Source organism: Nilaparvata lugens, chromosome 3 (genome assembly GCF_014356525.2).
Source record: "Nilaparvata lugens isolate BPH chromosome 3, ASM1435652v1, whole genome shotgun sequence".
In the NCBI taxonomy this organism is placed as follows: Eukaryota; Metazoa; Arthropoda; class Insecta; order Hemiptera; family Delphacidae; genus Nilaparvata; species Nilaparvata lugens.
In genome coordinates this window covers 96950827-96971781 of record NC_052506.1, presented here as the reverse complement: position 1 = coordinate 96971781, position 20955 = coordinate 96950827, and the positions used below count along the sequence as shown (strand labels likewise).

The following is a 20955-nucleotide window of genomic DNA, read 5'->3' as shown; positions in this document are numbered from 1 at the left end:
ACACAATAGAAACTAATGTTCCTCAACTCGCTCGGAAACTTGGTGACCCAGCCTGGTTTTCTTATGTAATAACTAGTACAGACTCTAGCTAAGTTGGCAAGCTTAGCCTCGTTGATCTTGCCATCTACTCTGCAATCTGACCATTTGTGTATGCTCGGCTGGCCACTCTCCTTTTTCTAGCCTCGTCTCGACAAAATGTTTGTGCAAAGGCAAATAAAGGCAAGCGCTCGTCTACAATATTGTGCCCGGCATCATTTGTACGCACTTGACGAGGGTGGACGTGACATAATAAGGTGATAAATGTATATTTAGGCCTATCTTATGTCTAAATAATTGTGTGCTTACTAAATCATTGTTAATACGCCAAATATACATTTTTGCCGTCAGATTTAAACAAAAAAGATAGAAATCAAAATCATTCTAAATTAGTTGTAGATCGTACTGTTGAGACGATCATACGTTCATGCCTATCGACGGGATTCGAACCCGCAACGAGGCATAGCGTTGTAGGCTGAAGTTTTATGCCAGACCACTACACCATGCTGGCCGGATTCAATTGATGGATTGAAGTATTCGTTGCAAATGCTAGTGATTTAATCTTTTGTATTTTCTCTCTTTATCCTATTTTTTGTGGTGGTGCATGGTGCGGGCTTCTAGGCTGCTGGCTAGTTTGTCAGCTTCTCGTATCCGGTTTCTACTCACCATCCCAGTCGCTGTAGACATGCTATCCATGTTGACTGCTTTTGATGTTTTGCAGGAGGCTTATAAAGTGAAGTGAATAAATAAAACAATTCGTATAATTATTCATCTTATTTAATAAAAAATCGTGATTCATATATTTTGATATTTTTCAGAATGCTAGCAGGATAGATAGTTCTGGGAGCAAAATGGACTCTCGTAGAGTGAATACCAAAATCAAATTCTCAGATAACGATACTAATGGTGGTGGGACTGTTGTCTCACCAGAAGAAGATGTATACAATGATGAATATGGGACAGAAGTTGAACGAAAGAAATGGTTTGAAGAGGTGAGATGCTTTTATAACAATAGTATTTTTAAAGCTAAAAAATCTCCTTAATATGTCAATCTACCTCACATACCAGATTCAATTCAATTTTTCTTCCGTCTGTGACCAGTGAATATACCGAATAGACATTGTCATTTAATAAAAACAAAAGTTCAAATATTTACACTAATATCAAGATGGCCGATCAAAGAGACTGACAAAGCCAACAATCTCCTTCTCATTCAAAGAATAGAGAGGGAGGTTAATCAAATACTCTCGGAGCACTTTCTTGAACACTTTTCCATCCAGTTCACGCTCTTTGAGTGGAATTTTATTGAAAATTTTCAATGCGCGCATTGGGTAGCAAGTGAGCAGCTTAGCCAATCTAGAGTAGGGAAGGTCAATGTTGTCTCGCCCTCTAGTTGAATAGTTGTGGATGTGGCCTCTTACTTGGAGTGTGTGAAGTTGGCCTTTCAGAAGCACAAGCGAGCTCAGCACATATTGACTGAAGATTCACGTGGTGGTTTTATTTTGCCAACTATTTGAAGAGTATTTATTTTAGTATGCAGTGTAATATTTGTGTTTAAACAAAATACAAAGAGTAGCTTTTATTAAGATTAAACTTTCTTCAGGTAAATTTTTATAAAATAAATTAGGTTAGCTTTTGAGGTCCTTCAATTCCAGATGGTAAGAAATCGTCATGAATCGATGATGCTATTGAGGTAAACTCAATAGAAATTGAAACATGATACTTTGCTTATGACATTACAATTTTAATCAATATTTTGAAAACAGTCTTATTATAAGCAAAAAGTAACGTTTAACTCATGATAAGGAAATTAATACTTTGTAAGATTCAATCCATAACCAGCACTAGCAGGATGCACGTTTAATTGATGTATGAACTCTTCAATTATCAGGAATTCAGTGGTATCCTCACAAGCTTCATTCAAAGCTTGACGTTTCTTCATGATAAATTTAATTTTTTACAGATATGGTAATATAGAATTTGAAGTACTTGAATGTGATACTCTATATTAATAGATCTTTTTAATGGAATAATTGTCTTTTTTGCAGAATAACAGTACTCTCACATCAATCAGTCCATTGTCAGAAGAAGAAATATCAACTCTCAAGTTCGAAGCTGAAAGAGTTTTAAAAGATGAGACATCATTTCACAATGAAAGTTAGTAAACTTTACCTTATACACTTACATTACTTTTAACATTGTATTGTCCGTTTGTTAATTCTCATATTCTGTTGAAAATCAGTTGTGTTTATGTTCGGAATCCGTGGAAAGAGAATTTGTTCATTTGAATATCTATCCTCCATTCGTAGAATGTTGAAGACGTTAACTATATTAACGTTTATTCTATTTCCCAACTTGTCTATATACAATAACCTGTTATTAACAAAGCAGATAGCTCTAATCTTTCCAAGTCCATGCTGTTTCCAAATCGTTTGTAGGCTACGAAGATATATATAATGAAATACCTATCAACCTTTACCTTGAGGGTCTATGAAACCAATTCAAGATTATCGTACAATGTATATTTTTCCAATCACCAAAAATGTGCTCGCTCACTGGCTTTATAGACAGGTAATTAGTGTTTTAATAGTTCATTCAATGCAATAGAATCTATGACCAGTCCAGCCTCAATCAGTGGTGTACCAGTTGGACAATGCAGTTAGACTTGCATCTGCATTGTTTTGAACAAATTCAGATTAGTTTTTATTACTCAGGTACCGTGCTGAGTTGTTCAACAAAGTTCTTCATAAATTTACTGTGTAGTAGGCCTAACCAGCCTATTGGCTCAGGGATGAAGGTTGAATAGCAAAATTTATTAGTGTTACAATTTGTTTTTCTCAAATATTTTCAGAAGAGCAACGTGGCAAAAAAGGAAACGATGGAGCCTGGTTGAAAACTGTCTTCCAGAAAGGAACAGCATCTGATAAAATAGCTGCACACGTTGTCAACATTCAAAACAATCCATTATTTTCAATCAGCTCTCTCACTACCTTGATTAATATGGTGAAAGTCGGGAAGAAAGAGTTCTCCCTGGTGATAGGTAAGTTCAAGCTAAGCTCTCTAATAAATTGCTGCTACTTCGCAGTTGATCCCTGAGCACAAGAACAAACAAATATGATTTGAAACTAATATTATACATAATAGCATGCATTATAAATAATAGTCACTTTTCAAATTGTAGTGTTATTGTCTTTGATACAGGTAACACAGTGACTCTTTGGCAAAATCTATAGAATGAGGTCGTCAAGACCTCTCTGTGGTACTACTTGAAATCCCATCTATTCCCCTATTCTTTCTCTATATTCATTCAAAACTCACCTGAATTAGTATTATAGTATTAGTACTAGTACTGACAAATTATCTATCAAATGGGATTGTTCCCAAAACATTGATATAATGTAATGACTAATAATAGATAAATAAATAAATAGCTAAGTAGATCTGAAATGATGCATTCTTTTAGATATCTCTTTCAATATAAACTTAATGACAATGACAGTCTATTTAGAAATAATTTGAAATGGTCATGTGAAGTTACAGTAGCATAGTAAATTTTATCTCAGAGTCTATTGAATGTGAATATTGAAGACCAAACAATAATAACTCTAATAAACAATGAAAATTTATATATTTTATTCATATAATTAAGACTGTCATTGCTATTAAGTTTATATTAAAAGAGATATCTAGAAGAATGCATTAACTTCAGATCTACTCACTTGGAAAGTACTAACTTTTATATATTTATTCATTATTAATCATTACATCAATGTTTAGGGAATAATCCCATTTGATAGGTAATTTGTCAGTACTAGTACTAATACTAATATTAATACCATCAAAAAATAAAATATTTAGTCAGGTAATGTCAAGTATCATCATTGTTGCTTACTCTGGCACTGGATACACATTTGAAAGAATACAAAGAATACATATCATTTATCAATTGAATTGAATGCTATTAAGTGAGGATGGTAATCTACTTACTTGGAGAGTATAAAATTAGAGGTTCAATACGTGAATGAATTGAAAATTATGGTATAAAGCAGTGCGATACTTTGTTTGTTAGATAATCTGTGTGAGCTGTTCGTTGAGGACCTGCTGCCCCCGAACAGGAGGCTGTTGCCGTTCCACAAGCAGCCACTCGACCGCCTGCCTGAACTGTGCTCTGGCAATGCCACGTCTCGTCGCCGCTACCTCGTGTTGTGGGCTTACGAGGACCAGCTCAAAAATAACTACTCTATTTTCGTTCAAGCCTTGAATGTGATAGCCAAAGGATGACATAGAAGCAAACAAAGAGAAATCTGTATCTGCTTTGTATCACCTACTGGCTGCACGTCCAGAATTGGAAGATGTGAGTAGGCCTGTCATTCATTTTATGGTAAAATAGTATAAAATGAAAAGTGAAGTAGTTATAAATAAATTTCAAGTTAATGATTACTAGTGAACAAATAAGGTATAAAGTGAATAAACATCACGAATTTAGTAGTTTTTCTTGAGGCTGTGCAAAGGCTAAAAATAAACTTTCTACTGGTGATATTTTTCAAAGTTTTTCGATTTGTATATCATCAAGCTATCAAAATGAAAAAGTTTTCTCAGGAAAACATTTTTTTCCGATCATTACTTTTTGAGATATGAGCGGTTTAAGTTAAAATTTTTGGGACAGAACATTTCAAATTCGGTAAGTGATTTAGAGGATAAATTCTTCAAGGTATTGTTGATTGAATAAAACATTTTTTTTATTATCAATATTTGAGAAAGTTATTCAATTTACTAAAAATGACCAAAAATATCTTTTAGTTTAGTTATTTTTTTAATAGCCTTAACTTTCTCAAATATTGATATTTCAAAAAAAAACTTTAGTTGAGTTATTTTTTGTAATTTTTGGAAAATTGAATAACTTTCTCAAAAATTTATATTAAAAAAAAAATGTTTTGTTCAATCATCAATTCCATGAAGAATTTATCCTCTAAATCTGATGGATTTATCTGATAGCGAATTTGAAATGTCCTGTCCCAAAAATTTAAACTTAAGCCGCTCATATCTCAAAAAGTAATAATCGAAAAAAAATGTTTTCCTGAGAAAACTTTTCATTTTGATAGTTTGATGATATACAATTCGAAAAACTTAGAAAGATATCATCAGTAGGAAGTTTATTTTTAGCCTTTGCACAGCCTTAATATTTAGATGATTAATCTAATACTATCATTACAATTTCCTTTTTATTAAGAATTATGCTGAATATTTATTTTTGTGACTAATAAAATTTGAAACATAGCTGGTTATTGTCTGGTATCTAGTTGTCGTAATATTCACTCTTTTTAGTGGTACTCATTTCTACTAATATATTCTTTCATTCTGATTTTACTTACTGTTTATATTCTTATACTGTAGACATTACTGTATTCGCTGTAGTGGAACACTATCCCTAGGTTGGAAATGCTATACTTGGGTGAATCACATAAGTATTTGATTATTGTTTATTTTATTCTAACAAGAAATGCGCACTTTCAAATACTTGAAATGTTTATTGTTTTCAGTAGTAATAGTAATTTTTCGTTTTCCAGGTACTACTAAAAAGTGTCGTGAATAAATTGGGAGATCCACAACGTAAAATAGCATCAAAAGCCATTTATTGTTTAACACAATTGCTCAAACAACATGAAGCAATGAAGCAAATAGTTTTGAATGAGATTGAACACTTGATTTTCAGGTAAGCTATTTTGTCTGTTTACAATTTTTCTATTCAAGATAATCTGGGAAACATTTTTATAAAAATTTAAAAATCTACAATAAACTTTCTCCATCAAAATGATTGAGTTTTGATCTTTTCAACTTTCAACTGTTCAAATTTTGGTTAAATGCCAATCTGAAAACTGCAATCTGAATACTACCATGTGGTACTGTGGTATTATTCTCAACTTACAGAGAACATAATCAAGTACATTCATTACTATTCGATTTTTTATCCTCATGCAATCTAACTCCAATAATAATATGATATATTATAAAATATAAAATAATATGAATCAAAATTTGGCGAAGGAACAGTTTTGAGCTGTGCCTGTTGGTCCTTCCCCAATCATTTTAACGAATTATGTATCATCGAATGAATAAATAAATGAATAAACTTAATTTGCTATTTTGTTTGCAGGTCAAATGTTAGTCAAAAGGCTCAGTACTATGCAATCTGTTTTCTGTCACAGTTCAGATATTCAGCACACGACGGAGAGCTGGCTTGCAATGTCATATCAGTATATTTTGCATTTTTCAGAGCTTGTGTGAAAAAGGTATTTAAATATACAAAACTATAATAGCCTCGTATTCATAATGCAAATAAAAATATTTCTAGTGGTTTCTGAAGCCGTCAGTTCTAAAAGTAATATCTCATATTGGAAACTTCCTCAATACTTCCTAAATAAAATGAGTTACTTGTGTTGCGCCCACCATGAAATAAGAATAGTTTCTTGATATTATGAAATAATTAATTATCCAATCAGTTTTCTTGAATGATTGGTCGCATCACAAAACAGCGGAAATTTAAAAATCATGTTTGCTATTTCATCTTCTCTTCTATATCATCTATCTGTAAAATACGGCTGGAGGTGAAGAACTACTGGCATAAGTGCCAGTCTCTTATAACAGAGATTTTTAATGTCATCTTCTCCTTCAACACAACAAAGGAGGGTGGAACAACTTGGTCAAACCGTTCTGCGTTTCAGGCGGAAATGGTCGTATTTTAAATATTTGCTGCAGTTTTTTATTCTCCAGCAACACGAGAGGTTATCATAGAGTATACAGTAAATTAGAGACAGAAGTTTTTCAAAATTGTTTTAAAAACACGATGATGATTTGAAGATTTGGACTAAGAAACTCATCAGTAAATTTTTTAGAATAACATTTTTTTCATTTCAGGGTGATGTTGATTCTAGAATGCTGGGCTCATTGCTCATGGGTGTAAATCGAGCTTACCCATACTCAAAAGAAAAATTGTCGAAAATTTCCAGTCATATTGACACGTTATATAAGATGGTTCATATGGCTAACTACAATATAAGCATGCAGTGTCTGAACATCCTGTTTCACGTATCAGATTCATTCCAGGACAGGTAAAAAATATATTATTTGATTACATTATTTTTCGTTATCTTTTTAATGTAATTATACATTATAATGCAGACCTTGTACAAAGTATTTCCCTACCTTTGTGAAAACTTATTAAACTTACGCTTGGGCGAAGGATTTTTGTGCGAAATTGACATTTTTGTGGATATTTGTATTGTTATACTTTACGTTACTATAATTAATTGTAGTTCAATTTTCTATTTGAAGGTTGTATTTAAAGCTTGAAATCATCTATCACGATTGGATTTGATTCGATTGCTCAAATGTGAAGTATTCATTTGAGTCACTTCCATACTTTGAGTCACTTTCAAATTATAATAAATTAATGCAATCTGTTTCAAGTCTTGTGTAATATGCCCAATCTCATTATTTTTCAGATATTATACTGCGCTTTATAAAAAGTTGATCGAGTTTGATTTTGCACATTCGGCACATCAAGCCATGATATTGAACCTAATTTACAAGTCTCTGAGTAAAGATACGAACATGGGAAGAGTTAGAACATTCATAAAACGGTTACTTCAGGTAAGCACTGCATTTGATGCAAATCTAGTATTTCTTTTTTTTTTATTGCGGATGATGCCCACATGAGCTTCTTGCTTGTGCGTGGGTAATGAGAAGTGCGAGGGTGAGTCATGAGATGATCAAAAGTCCATGCCTAATCGATAGGATTCGGCAGGATTCGAACCCGCGACCAGGTAGCACTAGCAGACTGAAGGGTGCAACGCCCTGGTCAACTCGGCTATCTGGCCGGCCATATAATATCTGGTTTTCATTGAGTATTATGTTTTTATTGGTAAAGTTGTATAACTATTAGCAATATTTCTTGTTTCAATTGTTGTAAATATAATTAAATATATGTTTTTGTGTGTTGATAGCTTTGTGGACTGATGCCTGTGCCACTGGCGTGTGGTCTGCTGTATGCCATCTCGCAACTCATCAAAAACCGTCCTGAGCTGTTGGCCAACAGATTGGAGGCGCAGAGAGCCGCCCTCGATGACGACGCTGACGATGAAGAGTGCTACAAAGACGTCGACTCTGAGGTCAGCTAACAGCTAATGTTCATTGTCTTATTATCAAGGATCCGCAATACCATAAATGATACTCGAGTCTCTTTAGTACGATACTCGAGAGTGAGATTTGGTCCAAACTTCCATCATTGGTTGAAAGGAAATTGTTTTATTCATAAGGAATGCTGACAGTTTGAATTGAATCTTATATAATTGAATGAACCATCACATTTTGTGTTCATTTCTATTGTAAATTTCTCTTGAACATGCTGCCACATTGCTTAGTTTGGATTCGCTCCGTTTTCAATGGAAGATTAATTTTGAATGAAAAAGACTAAGAAATTGTCAAAAAACCACTGATTTATTGATAATTAGAAAGACCGGTTTCGGTTATTACACCATTGTCAATCTCTGATAAACTAAAACTCAAACTAAAACAGTTTTAGTTTATCAGAGATTGACAATGGTGTAATAACCGAAACCGGTCTTTCTAATTATCAATAAATCAGTGGTTTTTTGACAATTTCTTAGTCTTTTTCATTCAATATGAATAATTACCACAATATCAACTTCTCAACTACACAAAAAGAGAAGATTAATTTGTATTTTTGTGTGGCATTCCTTATAATTGTTTCACCTCATTTTTCGTTTATTTTCATTTATATAATATCTTTTCAATCTTTACAAACCAGTCCTTCAACTCAATGATTATACTACAGAATAATGCAAATAAAAATAGAAATCCAAGTACCCTTTTTAAAATTATTTAGTCACATCATGTTTCTGCTGTATGATGCCATTATCAAGTGATTCATAATCACTTATAGCCGAACCATAATGTGACTTACTGTATCATGACAAATGAATCATGTTGTGTTATGAATCACTTGATAATGGCATCATATAGCTAAAACATGTTGTGAGTTGTGACTAAATAATTTTAAAAAGGGTACTTGGATTTCTATTTTTATTTATATTCAAGAGTAGCCCTACAGAATAATTATATGCGTGTAGAAATTTCATCGCCATGTTAAAGATTGAAGCCAAAATTTTGAGCCGTTGATAGTGAAACCTGTTGAAGCTCTGTGGCAAGTTCTATAGAAAGAAGCCAAGACACGATTCAGAACTATTTCTACAGACCTTGCTGTGTGATACTACTTGAAATCCCACCTATTACTTCATGCTTTCTCTATCGTTATACTCATCCAGTAATCACCTGAATTTCATAAAATTTTCAGTACTATATAAGATAGTTACTAGATCTACAGTTACTATTTTATATAGTATCTAGCCCCTTGATTCTATTATAAACATCACATTACTAAATTCGGACGTTGCTATCACACTTACGCGACTCAGGTCGAGAAGAGACTCTACTCTAGTCGAGAGAATGTGTTTTCAAATGGTGACGTCGCGGAGACTAGAATCGAGTGGTCTGAGTGTCACCATTTGGAAACACATGCTCTCGACTAGAGTAGAGTCTCTTCTCGACCTGAGTCGCGTAAGTATGAGTTGAGCCTTAGTGTTATTTTGTTAGGTCTGTCGATTAAGCCTCAACTCATACTTACGCGACTCAGGTCGAGAAGAGACTCTACTCTAGTCGAGAGCAAGTGTTTCCAAATGGTGACACTCAGACCAGTCGATTCTAGTCTTCGCGACTGTCACCATTTGGAAACACATGCTCTCGACTAGAGTCGAGTCTCTTCTCGACCTGAGTCGCGTAAGTATGAGTTGAGCCTTACATTCAACGTCCGAATTTAGTAATGTGATGTTTATAAGAGAATCAAGGGGCTAGATACTATATAAGATAGTAACTGTAGATCCTACTAAGATTCTCTTGTTTCATTTGTTTCATTCTTTATGCAAACGGTTGAGTCAAGCTCAACAATGTGTAACACAACACTACTGGTTTTTCGTACTATTATTTTCTCATTTAGGCAAATGGTGATTGCAAAGACGAATCATTGCTTGATGACAGTGTGATGAAAGAGGAAGAAGCCGAGGTGAAGAACAAGGAGACTGAAGTGAAGCAGGAGGAGTCGAGCGAGGAGAAGAAGGAGAGGAAGCCGTGTATGGGATGGTTTCACGCGGCACTGACCACCAGGCGCAACACTGTCACGTTTGACCCATCTATTAGGAATCCAGCGTTTGCCAAAGGAGAATCAGCTGTCTACACTGAGCTCACTCTGCTCCTCAATCACTTCCATCCAACTGTAGCTCTATTTGCCAAAAATATCCTTGATAGTAAGTATTGTAGGCTACTACACTCGTACTCTGATATTCCATACTATTATGAAATGCATAGTATTATATTGTTGTCTTTTACCACACTGTCTATGTTTATCTCAAGTCCGAATATTTGTTTATTATTCCTGAACATTATTTTAGTCCGAATATTTATTTGTTTAGTATTCCTAAACATTATTTTTCTGTCAAAAAGATATGCAACATTAAGGCTAGACGAACACCAGTTAGTCAAGACAAGACAAGACATGATCAGACAAGTTTAGTCACAATACTTCACATTGTTGCTTATGACGCAACTCACACTGATTAGTCATTGCAATTAGACATGTCTTCATAAGCAACTATTTGAAGTATTGTGACTAAACGTGACTAGTCTTTTCTTGACTGACCGGTGTACGCCGGTTAATTTCTCAGTAGTCTCTGTAGTAGGTATTCTTCAGTTTTCGGTCTAAAACTTCAGTTTTCTATAGTATTTTGGTTTCTCATGCTTCGATAAACCCTGGTGACTTATTTAAACATAACAAATGCTTAGTTTAGTAAGTAACAATTCCAAATTGTGTACTTTTAACGTGCAGAACCAACTTTCAATATGCTGTATATTATAAAACATTACACTTAAGATTTTTCCCATTCTATCTTCCAATCTGCATCTCTCTCACTCTCTAAAACTACCTGAATTATCCCCGTCTCGTTGAAGGAGTCATTAAATTTTGTTAATCTCCTAGACTTTCATGTCGAATCAAAAATTTCGTGTAGTGAAAAGTTGAATGTTCAAAATTGATCATTTCTCACATGAGAATCACGGTAAGATCTTAGTTCCGTAATAACCATATTGTGTAAACCTTATAAATGAATGTTATTCATACTTGTACTGAATATCATACTTCGAATAAACATTCTTTTCAATTTCTCAAATTCCAGATGAGACAATAAAGTACACCGGAGATCCCCTCGTTGATTTTTCTCTGGTAAGGTTTATGGACCGATTCGTTTTCAAAAATCCGAAACAGCCGAACATCATTCTTGAAGAGAAAGGACCAGATCGAGCGCTGGCCCAGAGGAAGTACTACACACCTTCTGGAGCGAAGGCGCTTCCCACCAACAGCCGATTGTATCTCGAACAAAACGAAGAACACGTGCCAATTGATGAACTTTTTCTCTACAAGTAAGCTCTAGATCTGGAATAACTCATAATTATACTGTATAATTTATACAATAAACCTCTGATATAAAGAACATCAGTTGAACCGTTCCTTAAGCACAACTTATTTATATTGAAGACAGAATGCGAAATCACGTAAAAAATGACTTGATACAGCGGTCTAAGTATGCTCCGTCCCTTAAAATGCATTGAATTGGGGGTTCACTGTATAGTTATATATTGTGGTTTCACTGTAAAACTTATAACATATCATAGCATGAATTATTTATTCTTGGGCTTACTGAATTGACTAGCAATATGGTATTTAAAACAATATTTGTCTTGATTCGTGTTGATACTATAAATATGCAACTACTGTGTTGAATTTATAACACTTCTTCTCAACTTCTAATTTTGAAGCTTCTTTGTTATTGATGCTCAGTAGATATTCACAGTAGATGAGAGAGAAATTTCTGACATTCTAAAAATATAACTTTGACACTTATTATTGCGAATATTTTTTAATGGTTCAATTTATTGGTATTTCATTCCAAATATTAAATATTTAATCTTTTTCCAGATATCTGCATCATAAGAAAAGTATGGGTTATAAAGTGGTTCCTAAAGAAGAGGATGATAGTGACTTGGAAAGTGTGGCTAGTGAAGAATTCGAAGAGATGTTGAATAATATGCCTGGCTTCAGGAACAAAGATGTGGACTTTGCTGAAGATATCGGTGATAACCTAAGTAACACCAAGACGAGTAAAAAAGGTATATATTGATTATTTATTTGATTCTCTTAGCATTTTATTCCTCTTCAAATATCCCTCATGCTGTATCATCCCTACTTCCCTCTTTTTTCACCCTGTAAGGAATTTTTTGCCTCTGCCAATGAGAATATAATATTTCTCCCAAGTGAAAATCAATAATAAGTCGTTTTTGAAATTGTAAACTATAAAATTATAAATTGGGCTATGAAGCAGATTTTCTCAACTGCCTATTTCATATACCCTCATTAATTTTATTGTCTATGAATTAATAAAAAAATCAATATAATGTGCGAGCTCTTTAATGCTTTCATGAGTTCAAACTGGGTTGATATGTTTCTGCTTTATTCACTCAGATGTAACAAAATTTAGACCTGTTCTTAAACAGAATATGTACTACTTTACTTGATAACTGCTTCTTGAGGCGAGAGCAAACGCCTACAATCGACTATTCACTATGAATAGTTCTGGTTTAACCTTCATCCGCTCGCGCCTTGTGGAGTTACAATTCCGCGGCAATTTCCGCTCTTGATTTTTTTAGGTTTATTCATTCCCAAAAGTGTATAATATATTTCCAATGTCACTGATTACAAGTACTACCCTATAATATAAGTTATTACAGGAATATAATACGATTTTGATAAATCATATAGCTTATAATGACCTATAATATTTATGTAGCCTTCGTGAAGTTTTAAGGCTGGTATTAGACTATGATGACTCGTTATTATATATCTATGATCATTTTATATGTAATTTATATAATTATTGACATATGACCATAGTTGATCTATTATGGTACTGTATTAGTACATTTTTATATTGTAATATATAACTGTAATATTTTTACAGTGTAATATTTTTCATTAAGGGCATTTGATAATTCATTTATGTCATATCAGTGTAATAACGCGGCCGTACTAGTCGTATAAAAAGTTGTTCATTTGAAATATTAGGGATTGGTTGAAATGGAAAAAGTTTAGATACTTCTCCCAAATTTTGATAAATACCTATTTGATAATGCTGAGTAAAAGTTTACAATCCACTAGAACTTAGAAGTATCAATCCACTTCTATGTTATTCTTGCAGTTAGGCTATTGAAATTTTACAAGCCATAGGAGCATTGTAATGTGAATAAAAATGATAAATTTGAAGAGATATTTGCAGGAAAATCCTTGGTGGAGATCCCAACACAAGCGCTCGCGCGGGCGGCAATTTGGCCGCTCACCGGTAGTCACACGCTATAAATAACTCCTATGCTCAAGCAAGTCACCAACTGAGCTGGATAAGGGCTGAAGAAGTTAGGGAAGATAGTGGGGGAGGATTACATGGCACTCTCACCACTCACTAGTTGCCAGATTAGGAAATATAACAAAAATTCTAAAAAAATGCGGCCAATTTGCCACCCGCGCGAGCGGATGAAGGTTAAATCAACTTTCAGAATCCCAACTTTTGAATTCAACTAATTGATACTGAGTCACTTTCCACCAAATTATATTATTATCAATCGCCAAGTCCTTGGGACGTAAGTTAATGTATTCTAATTATGAAACACTCTTCATCAGCTGTACAAAGGATCTGTACTAATATTTCTCATTGATTTTGACAGGAAAAAACAAAGACATGGATTCAGATGGTTCGGATGATTCAGATGGTGGAGATGACGTGGGAGAAGAAGATGATGAAGATGTCAGCTTGGATGATGCCAGTGGTGATGATGACATTGATTTGGATGAACTCGACGACGATGATGAAGCTATTTCTTTTGACGAAAGTGATGGAGATGATGAAGATATGGAAGTTTCAAATAAAAAGAAACCGAAAAAGGTAATATACATTTTCTAAATCACATTTAAGTACATTATAAATAACAAATAGTTGATGAACATAAGAAATACTTTGCGATCCCATATACCGGTAGTTGTAGTTTCAGTGGCTTACTTCGGGGTCACCGGTAACGTTGTATTCGGTTTCATTTCAAAGCTTATCATGCCGCTTTATCCAATAAATTTTATGGTAAAATTAAAAATAATGATAATGTGTGCTAAACATTATGTTTGCAATTCAGTGGTGCTTGTTGCTTGCGAAGCAATCACCATTCAAATCAGACGAAGAATAATATTTTGCCGCTCATCTCAATTATTATCCGTTTTGGTGTTGAATATAAAATAATAATAATTATATGAACATTATGTTTGGAATTCAGAGGTGATTGTTGAAAAGCGATCACCATTCCAATCAAAAAATAATATTTTACCACTTATCTTGATTATGATTTGTTTTGTGTTGAGTAAAATTATTATATTAATCGTTGATACAATATCTATTATTGATATTTCAGAAACTCGACGAAAATAAGCTTAGAAAAGGTATATCAAAATTATTTGCTCCTGCTGAGCAATTCTCAGAGATGCTAGAAAATGAAGGATCTTCAGGATTTAGGACTGGAACAGCGCATGCAGTTGCTAATAAAGACAAAGCAGGTAAGTTCTATGTATTTCTTCTTGCTACTTCCGTTTTACTTTCAATAATCAAGTAATTGATTTTTACACAGTTAGTTGAATTGTTATTCCTTATTGTTTATATTTAGAAATTAAGCTAAACTGTTTTAGATCTCAATTATTTCCTTCTTATGATTATGTCCAAGTTCATAATCAGTGAGAAATATTGTTGATATCTTTTTACTTCAGGAAGAGGAATGAACTTGGAAATGAACGGACCGATAAACAGAAGTTCTCTGTTAACCTTCCGGTGGGCGCGCCCTTGAAACTTACATGAGTGGGCGCGTAGCAGCACTTAGTGCTGCCTCTGAAATATCCTAGTTTCTAAGCCTCATACAGCTCAGGCTAGGAGAAAAAGGATGTTTATATCATAAAACGTAATTTTATAATCAATTTGGATGATTGTAGTCATATCTTGAACATGCTATTTTTAATAATAATATACTGGAAATGGTTACTCATTGAATTGAATACAAATACTGATCACATTAAAAGAATAATTTAATTTCAGCTATTATCAAAATATCAAAAAACATTATACAAGGCACATAATATGTACCGGTACCTTGTTATATTATTATTTATAATTATTATATTATAATAATTGATAGGCCGAATGAAACTTGAAAAAATGGGATAGTCTCATAGTTTCATTTTTTTGATACGTTATTTTCTAAAATAACGTATTATATAAATAACGTATTTTCGTATAAAATATGTATTATATATATATAACGTATTTTCTAAATAACGTATTATACGTTATTAGAAAATAACGTATATGAATATCTGGAAACATTATCATGTTGTGACCTTCACAATAATGATTTATAAACACTTTTCACATGTTGCAATGTGCTTGGAATTTTTTTTGCATACAAACTTTTTGTAATCATTTCATTTTACCGTCGTACGATTGCATTTTCCCTCCACATACAAAGCATGGAGCAGCTATTGGTTGTTGTTCGTAGCGGTATTTTTCTAAAAAAAGGTGAATGTCCTTTGGAAGAGTCCTAATCTGTGCTCGTCTTTTCAAATGAGCTTCCAACAGTTTAAACCCTAAAACAGAGTTTCTTGACCTGAGTCAAGAAATCAAGTTTTGTGTGAATTGAGTTTGAAATATTTAGTACACATCTTCATTATTTCATTATAAAGTATTTGAACTTTATTGATCTTTTTATACTATTTTCAATGCTATTATTCATAATTAGCCAGTAATCCAAGGCTAACTGATATAGGCCTAAGGTGTGTTGTCTCAGGTCGTTTTTCCATAACCCTGGTTGTTACATGTTCAGAGGTTCAATAAAATGATGAAAACCCGTATCAAGAGTAGGGATAATGATAATATATTGCTCATGATATTGGATAATTAATAAGTAGGTAATAAAGATCTAAAAAATGTCATTTGGAAGTGAACAATTGAAGATGATATTTTCTTCTTGAACACGTTTCTTCCCATAATCAAGACTCTGGAATGTTACATGGTACTGTGGGAAAATACTTTTTCGCCCCACTTGAATGTAATGAGCTGGTTTTCGTGCGTCATATGGAGGCCGAAAGTGATTGTTTTCTGACCAGGCCGGTAAAATTTTTACGGCCCTAGGGCTGTAAAATAACCTTGAAGTCAGCTGATTCTGATTTGATGTGAACGTGTTTACAAAATAGTTTATGAAACAGAAAACAGTTTATGTTTCTAGAATTGAATAAAGTATTTTGCAATAAGATACTATCATTCTATTTGGATAAATGACATACAAATAAGATATTATAAACTATTCAAATTCAATTTTCAGAGTATAATAGAATCTAACCTCAAACCTGCGTTTAATCGTTTATCACGAAACCTGGTGGATAATTTTGGAACTACTTGGGCATTATCCATGGTGCTGAACGTTTTTACAAATATTTTATGTAACTGAATCAGTTTATGCTTCTAGAATTGATTAAGTATTCTGCAATAAGATACTATCATTTTATTTGGATGAATAAAATACAGATAAGATATATATAATAAACTATTCAAATTTGATTTTCAGAGTAGGATAGAACTTCTAACCTAAACTTCCGAAGTTCAGACATTCAGATTGGCCAAATTTCAAGTGTGCTAAAACAGCTGATCAAAAAACTTTTCATTATTTGTGTTTATTATTCAAGAATTACAAAACAGTTATGTCAAAAAGCTTCAAGATAGCCTTTAATTATGTTGAGACATTGTAAATCACAAATTATAACATTAAGGGCCGGTTTCTGAGCTCAGGATTTTGCTAAGTTCTAGACTTTAAACAGCTGGAGTCAGAAAATTGGCTTTCCAAAACGGAGCGTAGTCAAAGCTAAAATCCCGAGCTCGGAAACCGGCCCTAAATAGCTTCACTTTTATAATTAGATTCCTTTTTACTTCTCACATTGGCCCATTGAACGTATTCGAAATGCTAATAGAAAATGTGCGCTATCGGTTTAGTACTAGTAGTTCTGTGAACAGTAGACCTCGCGCAGATGTGTCTTCTGGTTTTCTCGCGCTAAATTCCGGAAAGCGTTATATGATAATTAAATCTTGTGTAACGACGTCCCAAACCATAAGCACATTCACACTGATACACTAACTATTTATTTGATCAGATCATGCTTACACAAGATTTAATTATCATATAGGCTAACGCTTTCCGGAATTTAGCGCGAGAAAACCAGAAGACACATCTAGGCGCCCAGACGAGCTGTTATAAGTTCTTTGCATCCTATTTAATAGTGCATAAAAATTGCATTCAATGAGGCATGCAATTTATAGTCTACACAGCTGCTAATTTTTTACCAAGTTACATTGAGATATTGAATTGCATGCGTCATGGCATGCAATTTATAGTCAACTCGACAGCTGATTTATGATGAATAATTCTATAGTCTGATTTTCACTCTAATATTGGCGTATGAAGGAGGCTCCTTTTTCCTTTTATATTATCCTTGAAATGCAAAATTTCAAAAAACCTTGTATATACGTCGACGCGCAATTTAAAAAGGAACATACCTCAAATGGAACAAATTTCATGAAAATCTATTACCGCGTTTCGCCGTAAATGCGAAACATATAAACATTTAAACATTAAGAGAAATGCCAAACCGTCGACTTGAATCTTAGACCTCACTTCGCTCGGTCAACAAACATTCAATTTGGTCCAGTTTTCAGTTACCAGTACTGGTATTAGTTTTGCATTTTAGGTGTTTTAATAGAAGGGTTGTACTTTTTGAAATGTATGCGATATGATCTAAAACATGGAGTTTTGTCAGTCCATCACCAAAAATCTAGCAATACAATAGTCTGGTATCTTTGACAGTCTTGATTCTACATATTCCATCTATTTTATGGTATTATTGCACATGTAACTAATAAGACTAATAAGGTTTTTCTTTTATACTTAGAGTAGTAATAATATTGTATTATGTGATTATAATTCCAATTATATCATTCAGTCAAGTGATACATATTCGTTTTTTTCAGCTATCAAACAACTCGAATGGGAAATGAATAGAGGAGATAAATCTTGGAGCAACAAAAATAAGAGGAAGACATCAAACAAATTTTCAAGTATGAAAAAGAAAAAGAAAATGCGTTGAACTTTGTATTCTTTTTGAAGTTAATTAAAATGTAAATACTAAAAAAAATTATTTTATTATTATACGTTTGTTGAACATATTTATTTGCTTATTAGTCTCTAATATCTCAGAAGAAACTAGAAAAGTAAGATTTTTAGTAGGTTAAACACAACCGTAGTAGACCATGAATTTAATAAAATTGGCCTGTATTATTTGAGATGAATTTACACTGAATATGTTGTTCGAATGATGTTTTTACTATATTCATGTTTTCAAATCAGTGGAATTAATTGCAAAACGAAATTTTTCCGCTGGCATCTATGATAGATAGTGTAATTCAATTCATCACGCTTCATCTGACCTAATATCAATAGTTAATTATGTAAATAATCATCAATTTCGTATTGTATTTTATCGATCAATAAAATAAATCAACACGATTCAATGATACATTTTTAAATAATTAATATTAAATATTCTGGTAGTTCATTATACTAATTCATAGGCTGCAAACAATTTGGCAACGGTGCGGATTTGGAAAATTGTGGAGCTTCAAAAAGACAGATGATGACAGACAAGGTACAACAAGCCAATCAGACTTTGAAACGTAAATCTTGCTGAAAGCTAGTTTGGAAATCATCCTCAATGCAACATCGTGATACTGGATTTAATTAAACAAAGGTAAACTCAGCTGGTTGACACAAAGAAGATAGGACAATGTTGGAATAAAATGATAAATCTTTGTTTCTGTACTTGATACAGATTTATTTTATAATAAAATAACAAGTAGATATAATATAAAGTATGATGTGTCAATAGATAAGAATGAGAATCTCTTTAAAACTGCCAGCAGTTTATATCCTTATACATTCTTCATTCCTCATACTTATTTTTCTTATACATTCTTCCACTGAGCTGAATAGCTTTACTTATTGGAGGTCGCAATGAGAGAAAGAGAGAGAGAGCAGTGTCTTATCTGATTATATTTCAATACAAATGTTCTCAACTTACTGCCAAACTATGGACGTGACAGCAGCTAAAATCTAGCTTGGAAATCATCCTTTATGTAACAACAACCTCACAAGTAAGTAGGTTTACATAATTATTAAATGTCCTCAACTTACATTCAACATAAAACGTAACTGTATCAAATAAAATTTTATTTCACAATGATAAAAATAATAAACCTTAATACAAAATTAAACAAAATAATAATCAATACTTATATAAACATGAAAAGTAACTTTGTCAATTGAAATAGCACATTTGGCGTTGCCTGCAAAACCGATGTTTGATGGCTGACAGCGAGTATCTATATCAATTTTCAATATAAAAATTCCACAATCCAGCCGACTCAAAAGAAAAAGCTAACAAAACGTAGCCGAAGAAATAACCGGCAGTTTTACCTGAGGGCATCATCATTTTCTCAGATGCAACGTGGGATATGCGTCAACGTGTAACACCGTTGGACAAACTGCCGATTATTTCTTCGGCTACATTTTATTCATAGCTTTTGAGTTGGCTGAATTATTCTCTGTAACAGCTACATCATATCTACACCACAGCCACAGCGCATCATCACTTTATCAGATAAAAATTCCAATACAGAAATAAATGAATGAATATAGGCCTACATATGAATAAAAATAGAAATAAACATAATATAAATATAAAGGAAATTTATAAATGTAATATTTGAAGTATTATTATTCGGTGGATTCTATTATGTGGCTAAGAAGGTAAATATTGCAATATTATATTTCTGGAATTAATAATCTAAAATTACAGAAATTTACAAAAGAGAAGACAAAATAAATCTAAGATGATAAATCTATAAAATATATTTCAGGTTCAGAAGAAAATCAGGGTTTTGGAAAAGAGAGCCGCCGAAAACAATGGATGGCCAGGTAGAAGTTCTAGTGACCCTTCAGCGATCGCCTATTGTTATTAAATTTTGTCACTTTCATGGTCTATTGTTAAGGAATTATAAATTTCCCACTCTGAGGAATATATTGGTGGAACAGTCTGGTTACATAAAGGCACTTTCAGCTGTAAACCAGCGGTAGCCTACAGTGATTGGATAAACACACACATTACTATAGATGATAAGTACAAATTTATCACACACACATTACTATCAATGATAGTACAAATTTAGTCTATCTAAGACCATATATTTGGTGTACATGATGAGACTAAACACATCACATGTATATTATGTTCAATATAATATAATATTTAAAAGGAGCCAAAAAACCGCAAGTTCAATACTAATTGTATGTAACTCAACTTAGTCTGTATACAGCTTGTGAGCAAGTTAAGTTCCATCAAATAAACCATTGGGAATAATACAATTACAAGTACTTGATCACTGATTTAGATTAAATTGTAGAAAATACAAGTATTAGATGTAAGGATCAAAGTAATATATACGTTGGTGCTCTCTATAAGCTATAATCTAGTGCCTCGCTACCAGCTAGAAGTGCCTTCCACTTCTAGGCCACAAATGAGGGTAATGAGGCGGAATCAGAGGACAATAGAGG

The 20955-nt window shown here is 33.1% G+C and overlaps 1 protein-coding gene across 1 annotated transcript; it reads left to right on the top strand.

The window, feature by feature from the left end:
- The first annotated feature begins 837 nt into the window (after nucleotides 1-837).
- On the top strand, nucleotides 838-18857 carry LOC111050015 (CCAAT/enhancer-binding protein zeta). Its single transcript, XM_039425206.1, is given in 16 exon segments — nucleotides 838-1028; nucleotides 2085-2193; nucleotides 2888-3076; nucleotides 4106-4308; nucleotides 4310-4390; nucleotides 5604-5749; nucleotides 6191-6326; nucleotides 6952-7145; nucleotides 7539-7686; nucleotides 8040-8204; nucleotides 10109-10415; nucleotides 11340-11583; nucleotides 12140-12330; nucleotides 13936-14153; nucleotides 14668-14809; nucleotides 18318-18857. Coding segments are annotated over 16 exon segments (2730 nt in total). The 5' UTR covers nucleotides 838-887; the 3' UTR covers nucleotides 18434-18857.
- The last annotated feature ends 2098 nt before the right edge of the window (nucleotides 18858-20955 follow it).